The 22176-nt window shown below is 47.2% G+C and overlaps 1 protein-coding gene across 4 annotated transcripts in view; it reads left to right on the plus strand.

Annotated features, from left to right (window-relative positions):
• Positions 1-22176, plus strand: part of LOC110526968 (alpha-ketoglutarate-dependent dioxygenase FTO) — a 203666-nt gene that overhangs the window by 105211 nt on the left and 76279 nt on the right. For 2 of the 4 annotated variants that reach the window (XM_090238906.1, XM_090238907.1), the window contains exon 9: positions 4846-5955. The exons of the other annotated variants lie outside the window; for them this stretch is intronic. In XM_090238906.1, the coding sequence (XP_090095032.1) occupies positions 4846-4912 (67 nt within the window). In that variant the 3' untranslated portion in view covers positions 4913-5955. Of the gene's footprint in view, positions 1-4845; positions 5956-22176 lie in introns of those variants that run through there. 4 annotated transcript variants of the gene reach the window in all.

Raw genomic sequence — 22176 nt, forward strand, 5'->3', positions numbered from 1 at the left:
GGTGCTGAAAGCTAGAAACCATCCCACTAGTCACTACACCCACCCCTCAACACTACTACAACACCCGCACTACCAACCCACAAATGTCTGTTCCAGCCCAGCCGCACACACACACACACAGCCCAGCCCTCACACTTCGCAGGGAAACCAATAACAAGGCTCAGGACAGGAAATGCAGGGTCCCTGTCTTCGATTCAGACAGGAGTTTATTTAATCAGCAGGATAGAGTGATTAGATTGGGGGGACAGCGCCATACACGCACACACACACACACACACACACACACACACACACACACACACACAGACATATACACAGACATATACACACACAGACATATATACACACACACACATACACATACATATACACACACACACATACAGCCGTAATGTGTTTGAACTCCGACTGCTCCCTATCTCTCTGCACGCAGGTAATGCATCTCCCCAAAAAGCAAGCTGGGGGTCGTCTGTGAAGTGGCCGTCAACAGACGACGTTTAGACAAAACGAAACACATGGCCTCGCGCAATGTTAAGAGACGATTCTGATAATGATTTGAGATATGGAGGGTTAAGGGAAAAGAAACACGTTGTGATGAAAGATAGCTTCACTTTGGGGTCTCTGCAGGATTTTGTTCAGAAGTAGTTTCATTGTTCCTAATCAAAGATAAACAATATGAATGTTGATATATTAGAGAGAGAAAGAGAGACCAAAGTTCATCTCAGTTTAGTCTGACAGATTCAAACATTCATTTATTTCCATAAAACCACTCACCAAAATGGTACTTTTTAAAATGAACCAGTAGATTAATTTGACTGTTTTTATGTGTTCTATTTATATGAAGGTTTAATTAGGTTTCAGTAGACTCAGTATTCAACAGGCTCCACTGTCTGCGTTCTGCTGTTCTTTTGTTTCCGTGGAAACCATTCAGAGAATAATGCTCGCTAAAGGTTTCAAAACACAAAACAACATGATGGATTACTCTAGCTAAAGGCACAGAAACATAAACACAGCAAGCTGATTGATGAAGTTTTTCCCTGACTTTTGTTTCTTAAACACGACCAGTTAAAGCACTAGAGCGCTCAGCGAACCTGTGCCTGCTAGCTCTCAGCCCAGTATTCCCTCAGGTACTTTTACCACTATATATATATATATATATATATATATATATATATATATATATATATATATATATATATATATATATATATATATATATAGAGATAGATAGATAGATATATAGATATATATATATATATATATATATATATATAGAGAGAGAGAGATTCCCCGTGACCGCCAGGTCTTCACCAGTGAATTATGGGTACTCAGGGTGAGGAATGCCTTCGCTCCCCCAGCACTGTGAGGGCCGTCCATTCATCCCCACTGCAACAGTGAAGTTATGAAGCCTTTCTTATTCTTATGAGCTTTTTGTCCTGTAACTTGGTTTCTGTTGGGTGCGTATTGAGAAAGCTTTGATATACAGTACCAGTCAAAAGTTCTGGACACCTACTCATTCAAGGGTTTTTCTTTATTTTTACTATTTTCTACATTGTAATATAATAGTGAAGACATCAAAACTATGAAGTAACACTAGTAGTAACAAAAGCAGTGTTTTTTGAGATCCTTCAAAGTAGCCACCCTTTGCCTTGATGACAGATTTGCACACTCTTGGCATTCTCTCAACCAGCTTCATGAAGAATGCTTTTCCAAAAGCCTTGAATTCCCACATATGCTGAGCACTTATTTGGCTGCTTTTACTTCATCGGTCCATCTCATCCCAAACTATCTCAATTGGGTTTAGGTCGGATGATTGGGGAGGCCAGGTCATCTAATGCAGCACCATCACTCTCCTTCTTGGTCAAATAGCCCATACACATCCTGGAGGTGTGTTTTGGGTCATTGTCCTGTTGAAAAACAAATGATAGTCTCACTAAGCGCAAACCAGATGGGATGGCGTATCGCTGCAGAATGCTGGGTAGCTATGCTGGTTAAGTGTGCCTTGAATTCTAAATAAATCATTGACAGTGTCACCAGCAAATCACCATCTCACCTCCTCCTCCATGCTTCACGGTGGGAACCACACATGCAGAGATCATCCGTTCACCTACTCTGCGTCTCACAAAGACACGGCGGTTAGAACCAAAAATCTCAAATTTGGATTCAGACCAAAGGACAGATTTCCGCTGGTCTAATGTCCATTGCTCGTGTTTCTTGGCCCAAGCAAGTCTCTTCTTATTATTGGTGTCCTTTCGTAGTGGTTTCTTTGCAGCAATCTGACCATGAAGGCCTGATTCACGCAGTCTCCTCTGAACAGTTGATGTTGATGTCTGTAATTTGAACTCTGTGAAGCATTTATTTATTTGGGCTGCAATCTGAGGTACAGTTAATTGCCGATTTCTGAGGCTGGTAACTAATGAACTTATCCTCTGCAGCAGAGGTGACGTCGGGTCTTCCATTCCTGTGGCGGTCCTCATGAGAGCCAGTTTCATCATAGCACTGGATGTTTTTTTTAGCTGTTCTTGCCATAATATGGACTCGGTCTTTTACCAAATAGGGCTCTTCTGCATACCAACCCTACCTTGTGATAACACAACTGATTGGCTCAAATGCATTAAGAAGGAAAGAAATTCCACAAATGAACATTTAACAAGGCACACCTGTTAATTGAAATACATTCCAGGTGACGACCTCATGAAGCTGGTTATGAGAATGCCAAGAGTGTGCAAAGCTGTCATTAAGGCAAAGGGTGGCTACTTTTAAGTATCTAAAATATATTTTGATTTGTTAAACACTTTTCTTTGTTTACTACATTATTCCATATGTGTTATTTAATCTTTTTGGTGTCTTAAATATTATTCTACAATGTAGAAAATAGTAAAAATAAAGAAAAACCCTTGAATGAGTCGGTTTGTCCAAACTTTTGACTGGTACTGTATATATGCTGTCTACCATGCCCTTAGATAAATGTCCTATGAGTGGCCCTCCAAACAGCCAGTATTCGGTCTGTGAGTGAGTGAGGGGGCTGTTCCCTAGCATGACAGTTAAAGAATACACCATGAGGGTAAGGTAAACACTAGGTACTTACTTATCCTTTGCCATCCAGAATGTATGACCCCTTGGAAACTTTGCTATACTGGAGCCCTTTAGGTTGACATTGATTAGATCTGGGGAGCCTCGAGCCAGAGACCTGGAAGGTTGTTGTTAGTTGTCGTGTGGACATGAATCATGACTTCTTGTCGTAGTATGTTCTAACTTATTGACAGGTGTTGTGACCTGTGCTGTGCCTGCGGCCACCTCAAACCTTCCTGGGTGAGGTGACCCCGTGCCGACCTATCAGAGCCAAAGGTCATGCCTCTGGACCAATAAAAAGGCTGCACTGTCACAGCCGGCGAGCAAACACTGAAGGGAACAGCTGTGAATTTTGTACTGACCGTGCAAACTGCTGTAGGCTTTGTAAGGTCATTATATGATAATGAAAATGATTACAGAATTACATGGGGGTTTAGGACATGAGAGCGGCGGGGAGGGGAAGGGAGGAGGAGGAGATAGAGGAGAGGGGGAGGCACATTGGGTTTGATAAATGGACTGTGAAGGTACCCATCTGGCCCTTCTCTGTGGCTTTTCTCTTCTTTTCTTTCATTCTGTTCCGTTCATTCTGCGTCTCGCTCTCTTTACTACCTCCCTTTCATTCCTCTCCTCTGTTCTCTTACCAGGCTCTGTGTAAAAGGAGTGTGGGGCGGGTGTGGAGTGTAAGATCAACAGAGTGTAGCCCCAGCCTTCCTCTGGAGGGGAGGAGAGGAGGGGAGGAGAGAGGGTAAGAGTAGGTGTTTATGACTCAGTAGGAGGGTTTCTGGCTGACACGGCAGCCTCTGTCCTCTCGGTTGGTATGCACAGAGGGCTGTGTGTGTGGACAGAACGGTAGGAGAGTGGGCAGCAGCCGATGACCTTTGACCTGGGAAGCAGTTGGACAGCTTCGACTGCATAAATCAAGGGGCTGCTGTATTCCAGGGGCTCGGAAGTTCATCTTCCAATGGAAAACTGCATGACCTCAAACCATTACACTTCCTGACTACACAATGCTTTTCTCCACACGTCTTATTTCAGTTCAACATGACCATCATTGTCATTTCTAATTAGTTTACCATGAATAAATAGACTACTATATTTTTCCTCAAACTATTTAGTTATGTAATAATTGCATATATTTGTTAGTCCTTTTGCTTTGAAAAAGGTAATTGAAACTGATCTATTGTAGGTCTGTACTTGGCACAGTCTTTAGTACGGCAGTACAACTGTTATGTTCATTTTCATGTAGCTGCTTAGTGTATCTAGCTATTCTCACCAGCATTGTTGAGGTCTTTATTCTCTCTCACACAATACTCATCAGATCAGTGGGAGATAGAGAGATTTAGGTCCCGTTGATAGAGAGAGATGTACGTCTCATTGATAGAAAGATGTAGAGAAGAGAGAGATGTAGGTCTCATTGATAAAGAGATGAAGAGAGAGATGTAGGTCTCATTGATAGAGAGATGTATGTCTCATTGATAGAGAGATGTAGAGAAGAGAGAGATGTAGGTCTCATTGATAAAGAGATGAAGAGAGAGATGTAGGTCTCATTGATCGAAAGATGAAGAGAGAGATGTAGGTCTCATTGATGGAGAGGTGAGAGAGATGTAGGTCTCATTGATAGAGAGATGTAGGTCTCCAGGTCCACAGCTGCACTCATCACTCAGCTGTCCATCACTGTCCTCTGACCTGGGGTCCATCATCTCTTCTCCCACCCTCCACACCACCTTTGTTTACTGCCCCTGTCTACCCCTGCCCTCCCCTGCCCTCACCTAGGTACAGCGCTCCTGGACAAAAGGCCCAGCCTGTCATCAAGCCCATGGGTCAGCAAGGGCCACAGTAGGGTCACAGGGGCCCGGCTGGAGTTATGTTCAGGCTGTGGTAAGTTCTCCACTGTGTCAGCCACCAGTTGCACCCCTGGAGAGCCACTCAGAGAGAGAGAGAGAGAGAGAGACCCTCCTCTCATGTTACTCCTAACCCCCCTCCTGTGTCCTCCACCATGATGACATGTCCTTTGTGTCCTCAGTGACAGAGGGTGGGACCCAGAGAGAGGAACAATGGGGATTCCCTGTCCCAGATGGGAATTTGAAAGATGGTACTCTTCTTGTTCCACAATGAAGAGGGACAGAGTGGACAGAGCCCAGGCTGCTGCAGTCCAGGCTGTGACACAGTGACAGGCCTGGTGACAGGAGCTATAGGACCCAGAGGGAGAGGCCCCATACTGTGGCAGGGTCCACCAACTACCAGAAAATAAACGTATTTTAACACATACACCCATAGCAGCAACAAGGGGAGTTCCCATAGACCAGGGGTGTCAACTCATTCCATGGAGGGTCTGCAGGTTTTTTCCTTCCAATGAACAGTAAGACAACCAGGTGAGGGCAGTTCCTTACTAATTAGTGACCTTAATTCCTCAATCAAGTACAAGGGAGGAGTGAAAACTAGAGGTTGACTGATTAATCGGAATGGCTGATTATTTAGTTTTCGTAACATGCGTTAATCGACATTTTTGGACACCGATCATGGCCGATTACATTGCACTCCACGAGGAGACTGCGTGGCAGGCTGTTATGCGAGTGCAGCAAGGAGGCAAGGTAAGGTGCTAGCTAGCATTAAACATATCTTATAAAAACAATCAATCTTAACATAATCACTAGTTAACTACACATGGTTGATGATATTGGGGCTGCAGGATAGCCTAGTGGTTAGAGCGTTGGACTAGTAACCGAAAGGTTGCAAGATCAAATCCCCGAGCTGACAAGGTAAAAATCTGTCGTTCTGCCCCTGAACAAGGCAGTTATCCCACTGTTCCTTGGCCATCATTGAAAATGAAAATGTGTTCTTAACTGACTTGCCTGGTTAAATAAAGGTAAAATAAATAAAAAATATGACTAGTCCTAGCTTGTCCTGGGTTGCATATAAACGATGCGTTGCATGTTCATTTATAATTATATCACCCGCCAAACGAGTGATTTAACAAGCACATTTGCGAAAAAAGCACTGTCGGTGCACCAATGTGTACCTAACCATAAACATCAACGCCTCAAGTATATATTTTTAAACCTGCATATTTAGTTAATATTGCCTGCTAACATTAACATCTTTTAACTAGGGAAATTGTGTCACTTTTCTTGCGTTCTGTGCAATAGAGTCAGGGTATATGCAGCAGTTTGGGCTGCCTGGCTCGTTGCGAACTTTGTGAATATAACGAATGTCGTCGGGAGAAGGAGATGACCAAGGTGCAGCGTGGTAAGTATTCATAATGTGATTAATAAATACGAACACTTGAACAAAAACAACAAATAACAGTTCTGCAAGGTGCAATACACAAAACAACTACCCACAAACACAGGTGGGAACAGGGTACCTATGTATGGTTCTCAATCAGAGACAACGATTGACAGCTGCCTCTGATTGACAGCTGCCACCCCCAAAAGGTGCGGACTCCGGCCGCAAAACCTGAACCTATAGGGGAGGGTCTGGGTGGGCATTTCATCGCGGTGCCGGCTCTGGTGCGGGACGAAGACCCCACTCCACCTTAGTCTTGGCCCACTTAGGTGGCGCCTCTGGAGTGGCGACCCTCGCCGCAGACCCCGAACTGGGGACCATTACAGCAGGCCCCGAATAAGAGGGAGACTCTTGCGGCGCTGGACAGCCGGGAGACTCTGGCGGCACCGGACAGGCGGGAGTCTCTGGCGGCGCCGGACAGGCGGGAGACTTGGTTCTGGGAGCAGGCACAGAACTCACCAGGCTGGGGAGACCTACAGGCGGCCTCTTCCTTGGCCGAGGCACCGGATGCACTGGGCCGTGGAGGCGCACTGGAGGTCTCGAGCAACAAGCCTGCACAACCTGTCCTGGCTGGATACCCCCTGTAGCCCGGCAAGTGCGGAGAGTTAGAACAGGTCTCACTGGGCTGTGCTGGCGAACCGGGGACACCGTGCGTAGGGCTGGTGCCGTATAACCCGGGCCGAGGAGACGCACTGGAGACCAGATGCGCTGAGCCGGCTTCATCCCTCCTGGCTCGATTCGGGCTATGCGTGCGCACTGGGGACACCATGCGCTTAAGCACGGGGAGTTGGCTCAGGTCTCCTACCTGACTTCGCCAATCTCCCCATGTGCTCCCCCCCAAAAATTCTGGGGCTGCCTCTTGTGCACGTTACCTTGAGCCAATTCCTCGTAGTGTCGCCGCTCTCTAGCTGCCTCCAGCTCCTCTTTAGGATGACGATACTCTCCAGGCTGTGCCCAGGGTCCCTTGCTGTCCAATATTTCCTCCCATGTCCAGGAATCCATTACCCGCTGCTTGGTCCTTTGGTGGTGGGTAGTTCTGTAACGAATGTCGTCGGGAGAAGGAGAAGACCAAGGTGCAGCGTGGTAAGTATTCATAATGCGTTTAATAAATAAGAACACTTGAACAAAAACAACAAACAAACAGTTCTGCAAGGTGCAATACACAAAACAACTACCCACAAACACAGGTGGGAACAGGCTACCTCAGTATGGTTCTCAATCAGAGACAACGATTGACAGCTGCCTTTGATTCGGAACCATACCAGGCCAAACACATAGAAATACAACACACAGAACAAAACATAGAAATGAAAAACACCCCAACTCACGCCCTGACCAAACCAAAATAGACATAAAAAAGTTCAGGACGTGACAGTGAAGACCATTTTTTCCTAACTAAGATGCCAATTTCGTCAAACGGGGGATGATTTAACAAAAGCGCATTTGCGAAAAAAGCACAATCGTTCACGAATGTACCTAACCATAAACATCAATGCCTTTCTTAAAATCAATACACAGAAGTATATTTTTTTACACATGCATATTTAGTTAAAAGAAATACAGGTTAGCAGGCAATATTGAACTAGGGAAATTGTGTCACTTCTCTTGCGTTCATTGTTCGCAGAGTCAGGGTATATGCAACAGTTTGGGCCGCCTGGCTCGTTGCGAACTAATTTGCCAGAATTTTATGTAATAATGATATAACATGTGGATGTGCAATGTAACAGCAATATTTTGACTTATGGATGCCACCCGTTAGATAAAATACAGAACGGTTCCGTATTTCACTGAAAGAATAAACGTTTTGTTTTCGAAATTATAGTTTACGGATTTGACCACATTAATTAATTAACCTAAGGCTCGTATTTCTGTGTGTTATTATATTAAAATTAAGTCTATTATTTGATAGAGCAGTCTGACTGAGTGATGGTAGGCACCAGCAGGCTCGTAAGCATTCATTCAAACATCACTTTACTGTGTTTGCCAGCAGCTCTTCACCATGCTTCAAGCATTGCGCTGTTTATGACTTCAAGCCTATCAACTCCCGAGATTAGGCTGGCAATACTAAAGTACCTATTCGAACATCCAATAGTCAAAGGTATATGAAATACAAATGGTATAGAGAGAAATAGTCCTATAATAGCAGTCATCTGTTTACAACAGTCTGCCAGTCAACAGCAGTCATCTGTTTACAACACTCTGCCAGTCAACAGCAGTCATCTGTCTACAACACTCTGCCAGTCAACAGCAGTCATCTGTCTACAACACTCTGCCAGTCAACAGCTGTCATCTGTCTACAGCAGTCTTCCAGTCAACAGCAGTCATCTGTGTACAACACTACCAGTCAACAGCAGTCATCTATTTACAACAGTTTGTCAGTCAACAGCAGTCATCTGTCTACAACACTGCCAGTCAACATCAGTCATCTATTTACAACAGTCTGCCAGTCAACAACAGTCATCTGTCTACAACACTGCCAGTCATCTATTTACAACAGTCTGTCATTCAACAGCAGTCATCTATTTACAACAGTCTGTCAGTCAACAGCAGTCATCTATTTACAACAGTCTGTCAGTCAACAGCAGTCATCTGTCTACAACAGTCTGCCAGTCAACAGCAGTCATCTGTCTACACCACTGCCAGTCAACAGCAGTCATCTATTTACAACAGTCTGTCATTCAACAGCAGTCATCTGTCTACAGCACGGCCAGTCAACAGTAGTCATCTGTCTACAGCAGTCTTCCAGTCAACAGCAGTCATCTGTCTACAGCAGTCTTCCAGTCAACAGCAGTTATCTGTCTACAACACTGCCAGTCAACAGCAGTCATCTGTCTACAACACTGCCAGTCAACAGCAGTCATCTGCCTACAACACTGCCAGTCAACAGCAGTCATCTATTTACAACAGTCTGTCAGTCAACAGCAGTCATCTGTCTACAACACTGCCAGTCAACAGCAGTCATCTGTCTACAACACTGCCAGTCAACAGCAGTCATCTATTTACAACAGTCTGTCAGTCAACAGCAAAGTGATTTTAATCCTCAACAACGTGTGCCTGTCATCACCTCTGTCTAGTCTAGACCTTCATGACCAGAGCCACATATCATCACAGGGTGATGTACATAGTCAGGGCGAGAGGTGGATGCCACTTGAAGGGAGGTTGTGAACCAACAGTCCACATGATAGGCTGAATCGTTGGCCGTTAGGGGCGAGAGTTGATGTCATGTGACACCAAACTTCATCGGCGTTCGTTAGCTGTTCATTAATGACTTGTGTACAGCTTTGCTCTCATTTGTTTAATTAGTGTGGCTGGTTTGGCCCCGGAAGAAGGGGGTGGCGAGGGTGGCGGGTGGTCTGGCTGGCTGCCGTGTTGGTGGGAGGGCAGTTGTTGAACAGAGCTCTGTGATGTAGTTGTCATCGGAGGGAACAGGTTAATCAGAGACAACATCTCAGACATCTTCCCCTTCGCTCCGTTGCTCCTTATCCCCTTAACAGGATAATATAGCTACTGTACCACCGCCTGCCAGCCAGCTCTGTCTGTCTGTCTGTCTGTCTGTCTGCCTGCCTGCCTGCCTGCCTTCCTTCCTTCCTTCCTTCCTTCCTTCCTTCCTTCCTTCCTTCCTTGGTGTACGTGCTCTCGCCAAAAGTTTGTTGGCTGCACCTTTGTGAGTCTCTCTACCTTAGGGTACTACGCTGTTATGTGCTGACGGGCAAACACTTGTGACTGGATCAACCATCATCTACTGCTCTCTCTCCCTCTCTCTCTCCCTCTACCTCTACCCCTCTCTATCTATATACCTCTCTCTCTACCTCTCTATACCTCTCTATACCTCTCTCTCTACCTCTCTCTCTCCCTCTCTCGCTCCCTCTCTCTCTACCTCTACCTCTACCTCTCTCTATCTATATACCTCCCTCTCTCTCTACCTCTCTCTCTACCTCTACATCTACCTCTCTCTATCTATATACCTCTCTCACTCCCTCTCTCTCTCTACCTCTACCTCTCTCTATCTATATACCTCTCTCGCTCCCTCTCTCTCTACCTCTACCTCTCTCTATCTACCTCTCTCTCTCTACCTCTCTCTCTCTACCTCTACCTCTCTCTACCTCTCTCTCGACCTCTCTCTCTCTCTACCTCTCTCTCTCCCTCTCTCTCTCCACCTCTCACACTCAGTACCGTTGGTATGTTTACCCTCTACCCCTCTGAGGGAGAAAACAAATAAGAACACATCATCTGTGTCTTTCATCATCATCATCCAGGGACTAGAATTAATGTGAAAGCGATGGTTATCTCAAAAAGCTGTGTCATTTGTCTGTCTTTATCTAAACCTCGCCTGTGTGGTCTGTCTGACAGTATGCGTGCAATGCTATCAGAGCGCCTGTGGCCTGGGTGGTTGAGGTGTGATATGTGATTGTAAATTTCTCCCATGTATTCACCCGCCCGTTTAGCAATAATACAGCTATGTGCTGTCAGACTCCGCCCCACAGCACGTTTAGCTCTCTCCTCCTGTTGGCTGCGTGGTTGGAAAGTACATGAGAACACGTCTGTCTCAGTCAGGTTGGAATGTTCCTTTGAAGAGGAACTGTTTATTCATCTATGCAGATAAGACAAGCCCAAAACCTGTTTACACCTACTATGCCTGCACATACATATCTGGTCTGGCACTGAATGCTACAGCCTAATCACACCATCAGATACATGGTTAGCCTCATTTTGTAGGGTAGATGTGGAAGTGGAAGCCATACTAATGGTCCTGTTTCAGTTCTGTACCATTGCCACCCCTTCTGCTAAATGCACTATTTGCCCTTGAATTGAATGGTGAAGAAAATCACAGCTGTGTTAAATTGCTCCCAGCTCTTAATGGAAACAGTAATTTCATAATTACGCTTTTCACAGTAATAGCTTGGCGATGCAACACAGCGTTGAGAGAGAGAGAAGAATGTCATTAAAGCACCACAGACATTTAGGGCCACTTGTTGCAGAGACAGTCAAGCCATTAAGTGTTGCTTTTAATATGGAAACAGCATTTAGGGATTGGAGAAAGAAAGACAAAGTGAACACATGGAGGGAGGTAGGGCGGGCTGGGGCCTGTTTTACTGGTCCTCAGGAAAACCATGGGCATTATTTCTGGTCAGACACCAAACCAGAGAGCATGATGGGAGGAGGATGTGTGGCAGGGGTGTGAACTGACAGACAAGAGCACGGCATTATGGGCCAGTGGAGGAATTGACTGGAGTAGAGTGTGTATTTTACTTCACCAGAGAACCAGCAACACCTGTCTACATTCAAGTATGTCTTTCCAGTTGACTGACTGTCCAGTACATGAAGGTTAGCCAATGAAGTGTTTGGAATCAGCCTCTTATAGCAGGTTATTTTCCTCTCTGTAAATGAATTAGGTCTCTGAACTAAATCTTTCCTGTTTCAAAGGGGCAGGATCTGTAATTGGCTACTTTCTGGGATGTTTTATTAGTAATAGGAGGGTTAATAACAGTGATTTCTGGAAGCTCACAGCGTGGTTAAGAGTAGCCTCTCGGTCGGTCGGTCGGTCGGTCGGTCGGTCGGTCGGTCGGTCGGTCCACCCACCCCCCTCCACCCTGTAGTGTTAATTATAACATCCACCCACCCCACCCACCCTGTAGTGTTAATTATAACCTCCACCCACCCCCCTCCACCCTGTAGTGTTAATTATAACCTCCACCCACCCACCCCACCCTGTAGTGTTAATTATAACCTCCACCCACCCCCCTCCACCCTGTAGTGTTAATTATAACCTCCACCCACCCCACCCACCCTGTAGTGTTAATTATAACCTCCACCCACCCACCCCACCCTGTAGTGTTAATTATAACCTCCACCCACCCCACCCTGTAGTGTTAATTATAACCTCCACCCCTTCCACCCTGTAGTGTTAATTATAACCTCCACCCACCCACCCCACCCTGTAGTGTTAATTATAACCTCCACCCACCCCACCCACCCAGTAGTGTTAATTATAACCTCCACCCACCCCCCTCCACCCTGTAGTGTTAATTATAACCTCCATCTTCCCCCCTCCACCCTGTAGTGTTAATTATAACCTCCACCCACCCACCCCACCCTGTAGTGTTAATTATAACCTCCACCCCCGTCCACCCTGTAGTGTTAATTATAACCTCCACCCACCCACCCCACCCTGTAGTGTTAATTATAACCTCCACCCACCCACCCCACCCTGTAGTGTTAATTATAACCTCCACCCACCCCACCCACCCTGTAGTGTTAATTATAACCTCCACCCACCCCCCTCCACCCTGTAGTGTTAATTATAACCTCCACCCACCCCCCTCCACCCTGTAGTGTTAATTATAACCTCCACCTACCCACCCCACCCTGTAGTGTTAATTATAACCTCCACCCACCCCACCCACCCTGTAGTGTTAATTATAACCTCCACCCACCCACCCCACCCTGTAGTGTTAATTATAACCTCTACCCACCCACCCCACCCTGTAGTGTTAATTATAACCTCCACCTACCCCCCTCCACCCTGTAGTGTTAATTATAACCTCCACCCACCCCACCCACCCTGTAGTGTTAATTATAACCTCCACCTACCCCCCTCCATCCTGTAGTGTTAATTATAACCTCCACCCCGTCCACCCTGTAGTGTTAATTATAACCTCCACCCACCCTGTAGTGTTAATTATAACCACCACCCACCTCCCGCCTGTAGTGTTAATTATAACCTCCACCCCGTCCACCCTGTAGTGTTAATTATAACCTCCACCCACCCACCCCACCCTGTAGTGTTAATTATAACCTCCACCCACCCCACCCACCCTGTATTGTTAATTAAAACCTCCACCCACCCACCCCACCCTGTAGTGTTAATTATAACCTCCACCTACCCACCCCACCCTGTAGTGTTAATTATAACCTCCACCCACCCACCCACCTTGTAGTGTTAATTATAACCTCCACCCACCCACCCCACCCTGTAGTGTTAATTATAACCTCCACCCCGTCCACCCTGTAGTGTTAATTATAACCTCAACCCACCCCCCTCCACCCTGTAGTGTTAATTATAACCTCCACCCACCTCCCGCCTGTAGTGTTAATTATAACCTCCACCCCGTCCACCCTGTAGTGTTAATTATAACCTCCACCCCACCCTGTAGTTTTAATTATAACCTCCACCCACCCCACCCACCCTGTAGTGTTAATTAAAACCTCCACCCACCCACCCCACCCTGTAGTGTTAATTATAACCTCCACCCACCCCACCCACCCTGTAGTGTTAATTAAAACCTCCACCCACCCACCCCACCCTGTAGTGTTAATTATAACCTCCACCCACCTCCCGCCTGTAGTGTTAATTATAACCTCCACCCCGTCCACCCTGTAGTGTTAATTATAACCTCCACCCCCGTCCACCCTGTAGTGTTAATTATAACCTCCACCCACCCACCCACCCCACCCTGTAGTGTTAATTATAACCTCCACCCCGTCCACCCTGTAGTGTTAATTATAACCTCAACCCACCCCCCTCCACCCTGTAGTGTTAATTATAACCTCAACCCACCCCCCTCCACCCTGTAGTGTTAATTATAACCTCCACCCACCCCACCCACCCTGTAGTGTTAATTATAACCTCCACCCCCTCCATCCTGTAGTGTTAATTATAACCTCCACCCACCCCCCTCCACCCTGTAGTGTTAATTATAACCTCCACCCACCCCCCTTCCACCATGTAGTGTTAATTTTAACCTCCACCCACCCCACCCACCCTGTAGTGTTAATTATAACCTCCACCCACCACTGGAACACTTAATTCCAAGCATATTGTCTCTCCAAGGCAGGCAGGTGGGTCGGAAATGATCCTGAAGGTGAAGATGTAAGTTGGAGGAGATAGTTATGAACATTTCATCTGTCTGCTGTAGCCGCTGCAGCTGCTCCTGTCAGCACATGGGTGCTGGAGGAATTACACAGGGTCAAGATGGGAGGGGAGAGAGGATGTGTGTGTGTTTGTGCAGTGTGTGTGTTTGTGCAGTGTGTGTGTGTGTGTGTGTGGGGGGGGGGGGGTTACATGGGTAGACAGGTAGGACCTGCCTGTCACTGTATGGGACATCTCTACCGCCCGTCACCCATGCCCCCCCGGAAGCAGCAGCTTGGCCCTGCATTGTGTGTGTGTGTGTGTGTGTGTGTGTGTGTGTGTGTGTGTGTGTGTGTGTGTGTGTGTGTGTAATGTAGACAAGCAGGCGGTCCCCAAGCTGTCTCTGTTCATTACAGCTAGCGACATTGGGATACAGCAGGCAGGTGGCCAGACCTTTACCCCTCACCTACTGTCATAGTGTGTGTGGGAGGACTGAGTGTGTACTGTAACACATCAACGTATGTAAATGCAGACACATTCACTTCTGTGTGTTCATATGTGTACGTTAGGGCTTGTCCTTATGTGGATGTTAGTGGAAATTACCTTTGTTGAAATGTGGCACTGCTCAGTCCTTGACAGAGTGTAGAAACAGGCCTATCCACATCCAATAATTCCACCTTCCCATCCTTGCAATTAACAGAAAAAGGACATATTTTTCTCCTCCAAGAAGTCAATCGGCAGATCCCAGAAATCACCCAGTGAATGAATTGTGTTAGGTGAAAATCCTGACTGTTAATTAGAGTTGTAACGACGGTGCCTCCTGACAGAGGAATGGATGGCTTCAGTACAGATGTAGGATAGAGAGATATCACTTCACTTTCACTTATTTTTACAAAGGCTGCCTGCGTAATGGGTCATCAATCCCACAGTGATAAATGTCTCTTGGAGTAATGACTGTCTTATCGCCCCAGGATTAGTGCAGATATTTGTAATTAGTGTACCCACACAACTCCCCGGCAGATGTTGGAATATCAGCAGCACAATGTTGGCGCCTGCTTACAGCTGAATGGGAACTTGTGGAGATGAATAGGCAACGCTGGAGCTTATTGTACTGTACATTTTTGATTGTCTTAGGTGAACTTAGGTGACTGTGACTGCAGCGTTTTGTCACTCAGTAGCAGATGTATGCTGTTTTTGATGGTAAGCACTCATATGATGCACACACACACACACACACACACACACAAACACACACACACACACAACAGGGAGCCCGAGGCCTCTATAGCCCCTATTTAGACAGCCTGAGGTCCATCCTCCAGTTAGTAAACTCTAGGGCCTCTCCTCCCATCCCCTCCCATCCAATCCTCTCCTCATGCCTATAGGTAGCCACAGATATGCCAGGTGGATGAGGTAAATTCACTTTTAACTTTTTAAAGCAGTTTCTGGGGCTGAGATGTGCTTGTCTTCATCTCCTCCTCCGCTACTGGCTAGAAGGACTTTCTCCTCCTGATGTCATTAAATCACATTTATTCTGATTTATTCTGCCTCAGGTGTAGTCCCTATTCACAAAGCAGTTTGACACAGCACAGGCCTGTTCCCCCTGCATTCTGCCACTACTGGGACTTCAGATAGACCTACCTAATACTGGGACTTCAGATAGACCTAGCTAATACTGGGACTTCAGATAGGCCTAGCTAATACTGGGACTTCAGATAGACCTACTCAGTACTGGGACTTCAGATAGACCTACCTAATACTGGGACTTCAGATAGACCTACCTAATACTGGGACCTAAGATAGGCCTAGCTAATGCTGGGACTTCAGATAGACCTAGCTAATACTGGGACTTCAGATAGGCCTAGCTAATGCTGGGACTTCAGATAGACCTAGCTAACACTGGGACTTCAGATAGGCCTAGCTAATACTGGGACATCAGATAGGCCTAGCTAATGCTGGGACTTCAGATAGGCCTAGCTAATACTGGGACTTCAGATAGACCTAGCTAACACTGGGACTTCAGATAGGCCTAGCTAATACTGGGACATCAGATAGGCCTAGCTAATGCTGGGACTTCAGATAGACCTACCTAATACTGGGACTTCAGATAGGCCTAGCTAATACTGGGACTTCAGATAGGCCTAGCTAATACTGGGACTTCAGATAAACCTACCTAATACTGGGCCTTCAGATAGGCCTACCTAATACTGGGACTTCAGATAGGCCTACCTAACACTGGGACTTCAGATAGGCCTAGCTAATACTGGGACTTCAGATAGACCTAGCTAATGCTGGGACTTCAGATAGACATACAGTACCTGCAATATATCAACTGACTCCTATATCAATTTCAATTCAATTTAGCCAACAGTGCTTTTGTGATTGAATTGGTAAGGTGACTTGATTAAAAAGTAAACAAACAAACTGAGAAGATAGTGTGGATAACCAATACGTCATCATCTCTTGGAATCAGTCTTGACTCTCTCCGTAACACTCTCTCCGTTGATTGCGTTATGTGAAATATTATTTCTGTGTGTGTTGAGAGTTTGTCCCTTTGTGTGTGGATGCCAAGCTGGGTGACACACACACATACACACACTCTGTGTCCTACCCTCCACTGACAGACGCTGTAAGCAGATGCGGGCTGGGGCAGTAATGGCAGGTGATTATAAGTGTCACGCATGCCAAGCTAATTAAACCCCTGGGCTGACAGACAGCAGCATTTGGTGTGTGCGGGGAGGGGGGGCAGCCTGGCTGCACAATAATTGTATCTCACCTGCCTGGGAGAGAGACTGCAGCTAACTGCGTCATGTATTTTACAGTAGGCTGGCCGGCCAGGCACTACAGAGGCCCAGGCTCTTTCGAGTTAGTTTTGACCTCCTTAAATGCCTCTGTCACAGATGGGACCACTCAGGTCTCTGGCCCAGTATATGGATAACAGTAGCCAGCTCTACACTACCATGCAGGTATGTGAGGTGAGTGTATTTCTGTGTGTAGGAGTGGAGAATAATGTATGTGCTCATCATTACCTGTTTAAGAGTAGCTGTTTAGACAATTAGGAAAATATAATACATTCAGATTGATATGTTTTCTACAGTAACAAGTAGAAACTGCCTCATTCTGCAGTGCTCTTCCCTCCCTATACCGTACTGCCACATACTGTAACCACCACACAGTCAGGACACTGCAGAAAGGGACAAGGACAGGCCTCCATAGCCAAGGAGTTAGGTCACAGCCCCTCCAGCTGGTGAGTGACTCCGAGCTGGTCACAGCTGCGCTGGTCAGAGCTGCATCAGGAGGCCTTCCTGCACCAGGAGGCCCACCTGTACACAGTACTCTCTATATGGCCCCACACGTACACACCGAGGCACACACCTGGCAGAAAGGCTACACCGTTAGGCAGGCAGACCGGCACACAGACAGACAGGCACACAGACAGACAGGTACAAATGCAGGCAGGCAGACAAGGGGAGGCAGGGTGGCCTAGTGGTTAAAGCGTTGGACTATTAACTGAAAGGTTGCAAGTTCAAATCCCCGAGCTGACAAGGGACTTGTCGTTCTGCCCCTGAACAAGGCAGTGAGCCCACTGTTCCTAGGCCGTCATTGAAAATAAGAATTTGTTCTTAACTGACGTGCTTAGTTAAATAAAGATCAAATAAAATAAAAAACAGCTCTTTCTGTGAGAACTATTCATGTGATTGACATGTGCTAAAGAGCATGCAGGTGTGGCTGAGCCAGGTGCACATTGCATTGCATCGCATTGCCATATCAGATCCGATCAGTGACAGGTTTGTGTGCTTGTATGCCTGGGGTAAAGAGGGTATGCGAGCTGGTTTGGCACTATCTTGTTATGGCAAAAACATACTACATTCTGAGTATTGTTTTGTCCTTTCAAGCCTGACATAGACACATATCTAAAAGACTGCTCCTCTTTACCTAACTTAGGCATAGGCATTCTCCTCGCCTCCTAACTTGTCTCTGTTTCGCTATATTATGCTCAACGTTGTCAACATTGTGCACCCTTTGCCTCTCACACATCTCTAGAGCCTGTACACACTCCTTGTGTCCTTTCTGTACTGTGTGTTCAGATGGTTCAGGATGAAGCCGGTCTTGTGATGGTTTTAATAAGGAGCTGGTGGCATCAGATCCATCAGATACTGTGTCTGAGGCTTAGTGCTACCTCAAGTGCTGAAGAAACCTGATTAAAACATCCATTTATACTGTGTGTGTGTGTGTGTGTGTGTGTGTGTGTCAGAGTCTCTGCTAGGCCTCACGGCTGTTTGAATGTCTTATCTCTGTGTTCAACCCTGTCACGTTAATTAGGGGCCATATTTACTTACATAATGTTTTTGTTTCCTCCTCTCGATAGTAATCTGTGACTGCTGCTGTGAAGGGTGTTCTCATTAACAAAGTGATTTACTGTGATAGCATAACATCTAGCAATAACACACAGAGGGGGAGACATCATTCCTTAAAAGAGGTCACGGTAACAATCATTTCTATGAATATGTCATTAGAAGTGAATGTACTGCTGGGCCTAGTGCTATGTTTTATTACTGGTGATGCAGATATCAGTGAAAACACATGAGGGGATGAGTGTACATCAGAGACTTAGTATTTTAGAAGTGAATACTGGCCTATGTTTGTATTAGTGATACAACTATCACTCTACTCTACTATCTCTTAGGTAGAAAACATCATGCAGGGATACAAGTAAGTTAAAGCCTTAGCATTTGTTAGGAGTATTGTTTTACTGGGGTCATTGGCTATGCGACCATACTGTCACTGCCGACGCTCCGTACTATAGATCACCTTTAGACAACAGTCAACACCTGTCACCTCGGAAGAGATGGATGGATATCCCAACACTGTGACTTCACGTTTAGTCATCCCCAGTTTCTGATTAACCAAACTTCTTACACTCGGCTAAACCGCTGACAAAAGAAAGAACATCTACGCACGCACGCACACACACACACACACACACACGCACACTCTCTCTCTCTCTCTCTCTCTCTCTCTCTCTCTCTCTCTCTCTCTCTCTCTCTCTCTCTCTCTCTCTCTCTCTCTCTCTCTCTCTCTCTCTCTCTCTCTCTCTCTCTCACTTGTGCTTGACTTAAAACCTAAAAGGCCTTGTAAATGGTTAAAGGGAACAGGAAGGACGTGTGAGGATGCATGCTGGGTCGTGGTTAGTAAATGACCCACAGCTGATGGTTTAATGTTCATAGGAGAGGAGTGGGGGTCTCTGTGTCTGTCTCTTTTAGGAGAGTATTAGTCACTGTTAGTCTGTTAGTGAGGGATTCCCAGACACAGCACAGTGCATCCTTAATGGGTAAATGCCATGTATTCAGCCGGCTAGTCTGGGAAAACATATGGTGCCATTTGAAGGCCCAGGCTGGAGCATGCTGTTCTGCTGTAATTACTATGGCCTCACCCGGCAGTGTGGCAGCAGCAAGGCAGCGTGGGTAGTGGGTACTCTCTCTCTCTTCTGCTCTATGTCCTTAGCCAGCTCAGGAAGAACACAGCCAGGCCTCCTGCAGGAGCAGTTGTGTTTGGCCTACACACACACCTACATTCACAGCTACTGTACAGATGCCAGCTCTGGCAGGATGTGTTCTGAATGTGTGCAAAGTAGTCCAGTCATGTCCAGCATTCTCTCTGTCTATCTTTCTCTCTCTCCTGGTCCAATAATCTTAGGAAGGCTTAGAAGGTGCTTTCCTTCTCTTCCTTCTCTCTCTCTCGCCATCGCTCTTTCTCTCCATCCATCGCTCTCTCTCCTCCTCCCTCTCTCTATCCATCCCCCTCTCTCATCCTCAATATCTGCCTTTCTTTGTCTGTTATAGTGTGTATGTGTGCTTGCTTGGAGGGGGAGCAGATTGTGGGTTTAAAGTGTGTGTGGTGTCTGTTGGCAGGGCGATGAGTGTGTCAGCTGGGATGTTAAGGCAGGGGGAACAGGCTGGCTGTGTGTGTGTCAGCTGGGATGTTGTTAAGGCAGGGGGAACAGGCTGGCTGTGTGTGTGTCAGCTGGGATGTTAAGGCAGGGGGAACAGGCTGGCTGTGTGTGGGTGTGTGTCAGCTGGGATGTTGTTAAGGCAGGGGGAACAGGCTGGCTGTGTGTGTGTGTGTGTGTGTCAGCTGGGATGTTGTTAATGCAGGGGGAACAGGCTGGCTGTGTGTGTGTGTGTGTGTGTGTGTCAGCTGGGATGTTGTTAATGCAGGGGAACAGGCTGGCTGTGTGTGTGTGTGTGTGTGTGTGTGTGTGTGTGTGTGTGTGTGTGTGTGTGTGTGTGTGTGTGTGTGTGTGTGTGTGTCAGCTGGGAGGGATGTTGTAAGGCAGGGGGAACAGGCAGGAAGGCCCTGTTAAGATCCACTGCTGGGAATTTGGCGGAGCCAGTTGCCGGCCAAAACAGGGGGGACTTCCAAACTTGGGATGAAGACATTTCCTCCCCCATTTATAAAGTCTGACACCCTCAAGTCTGAAGTCTGTTGTCTCCCCCCCCCATCCCACCCCTACCACCTCCACTCCCCTTCTGCCTTGTACCCAGTCCACCACCACCACCCACCATACCCCGCCCTATGTTTGAGTACCTCTCTGCATTGTACCCAGCCCACCACCACCACCCACCATACCCTGCCCTATGTTTGAGTACCTCTCTGCCTTGTACCCAGTCCACCACCACCACCCACCATACACTGCCCTATGTTTGAGTACCTCTCTGCCTTGTACCCAGTCCACCACCACCACCCACCATACCCTGCCCTATGTTTGAGTACCTCTCTGCCTTGTACCCAGTCCACCACCACCACCCACCATACCCTGCCCTATGTTTGAGTACCTCTCTGCATTGTACCCAGTCCACCACCACCACCCACCATACCCCGCCCTATGTTTGAGTACCTCTCTGCCTTGTACCCAGTCCACCACCACCCACCATACCCTGCCCTATGTTTGATTAACTCTCTGCCTTGTACCCAGTCCACCACCACCACCCACCATACCCGCCCTATGTTTGATTAACTCTCTGCCTTGTACCCAGTCCACCACCACCACCCACCATACCCCGCCCTATGTTTGAGTACCTCTCTGCCTTGTTCCCAGTCCACCACCACCACCCACCATACCCCGCCCTATGTTTGAGTACCTCTCTGCCTTGTACCCAGTCCACCACCACCACCCACCATACCCTTCCCTATGTTTGAGTACCTCTCTGCCTTGTACCCAGTCCACCACCACCACCCACCATACCCTGCCGTATGTTTGAGTACCTCTCTGCCTTGTACCCAGTCCACCACCACCACCCACCATACACTGCCCTATGTTTGAGTACCTCTCTGCCTTGTACCCAGTCCACCACCACCACCCACCATGCCCTGCCCTATGTTTGAGTACCTCTCTGCCTTGTACCCAGTCCACCACCACCACCCACCATACCCTTCCCTATGTTTGAGTACCTCTCTGCCTTGTACCCAGTCCACCACCACCACCCACCATACCCTGCCGTATGTTTGAGTACCTCTCTGCCTTGTTCCCAGTCCACCACCACCACCCACCATACCCCGCCCTATGTTTGAGTACCTCTCTGCCTTGTTCCCAGTCCACCACCACCACCCACCATACCCCGCCCTATGTTTGAGTACCTCTCTGCCTTGTACCCAGTCCACCACCACCACCCACCATACCCTTCCCTATGTTTGAGTACCTCTCTGCCTTGTACCCAGTCCACCACCACCACCCACCATACCCTGCCGTATGTTTGAGTACCTCTCTGCCTTGTACCCAGTCCACCACCACCACCCACCATACACTGCCCTATGTTTGAGTACCTCTCTGCCTTGTACCCAGTCCACCACCACCACCCACCATGCCCTGCCCTATGTTTGAGTACCTCTCTGCCTTGTACCCAGTCCACCACCACCACCCACCATACCCTTCCCTATGTTTGAGTACCTCTCTGCCTTGTACCCAGTCC

Source organism: Oncorhynchus mykiss, chromosome 6, assembly GCF_057628025.1.
Source record: "Oncorhynchus mykiss isolate SJ-2025 chromosome 6, ASM5762802v1, whole genome shotgun sequence".
Taxonomy (NCBI): Eukaryota; Metazoa; Chordata; class Actinopteri; order Salmoniformes; family Salmonidae; genus Oncorhynchus; species Oncorhynchus mykiss.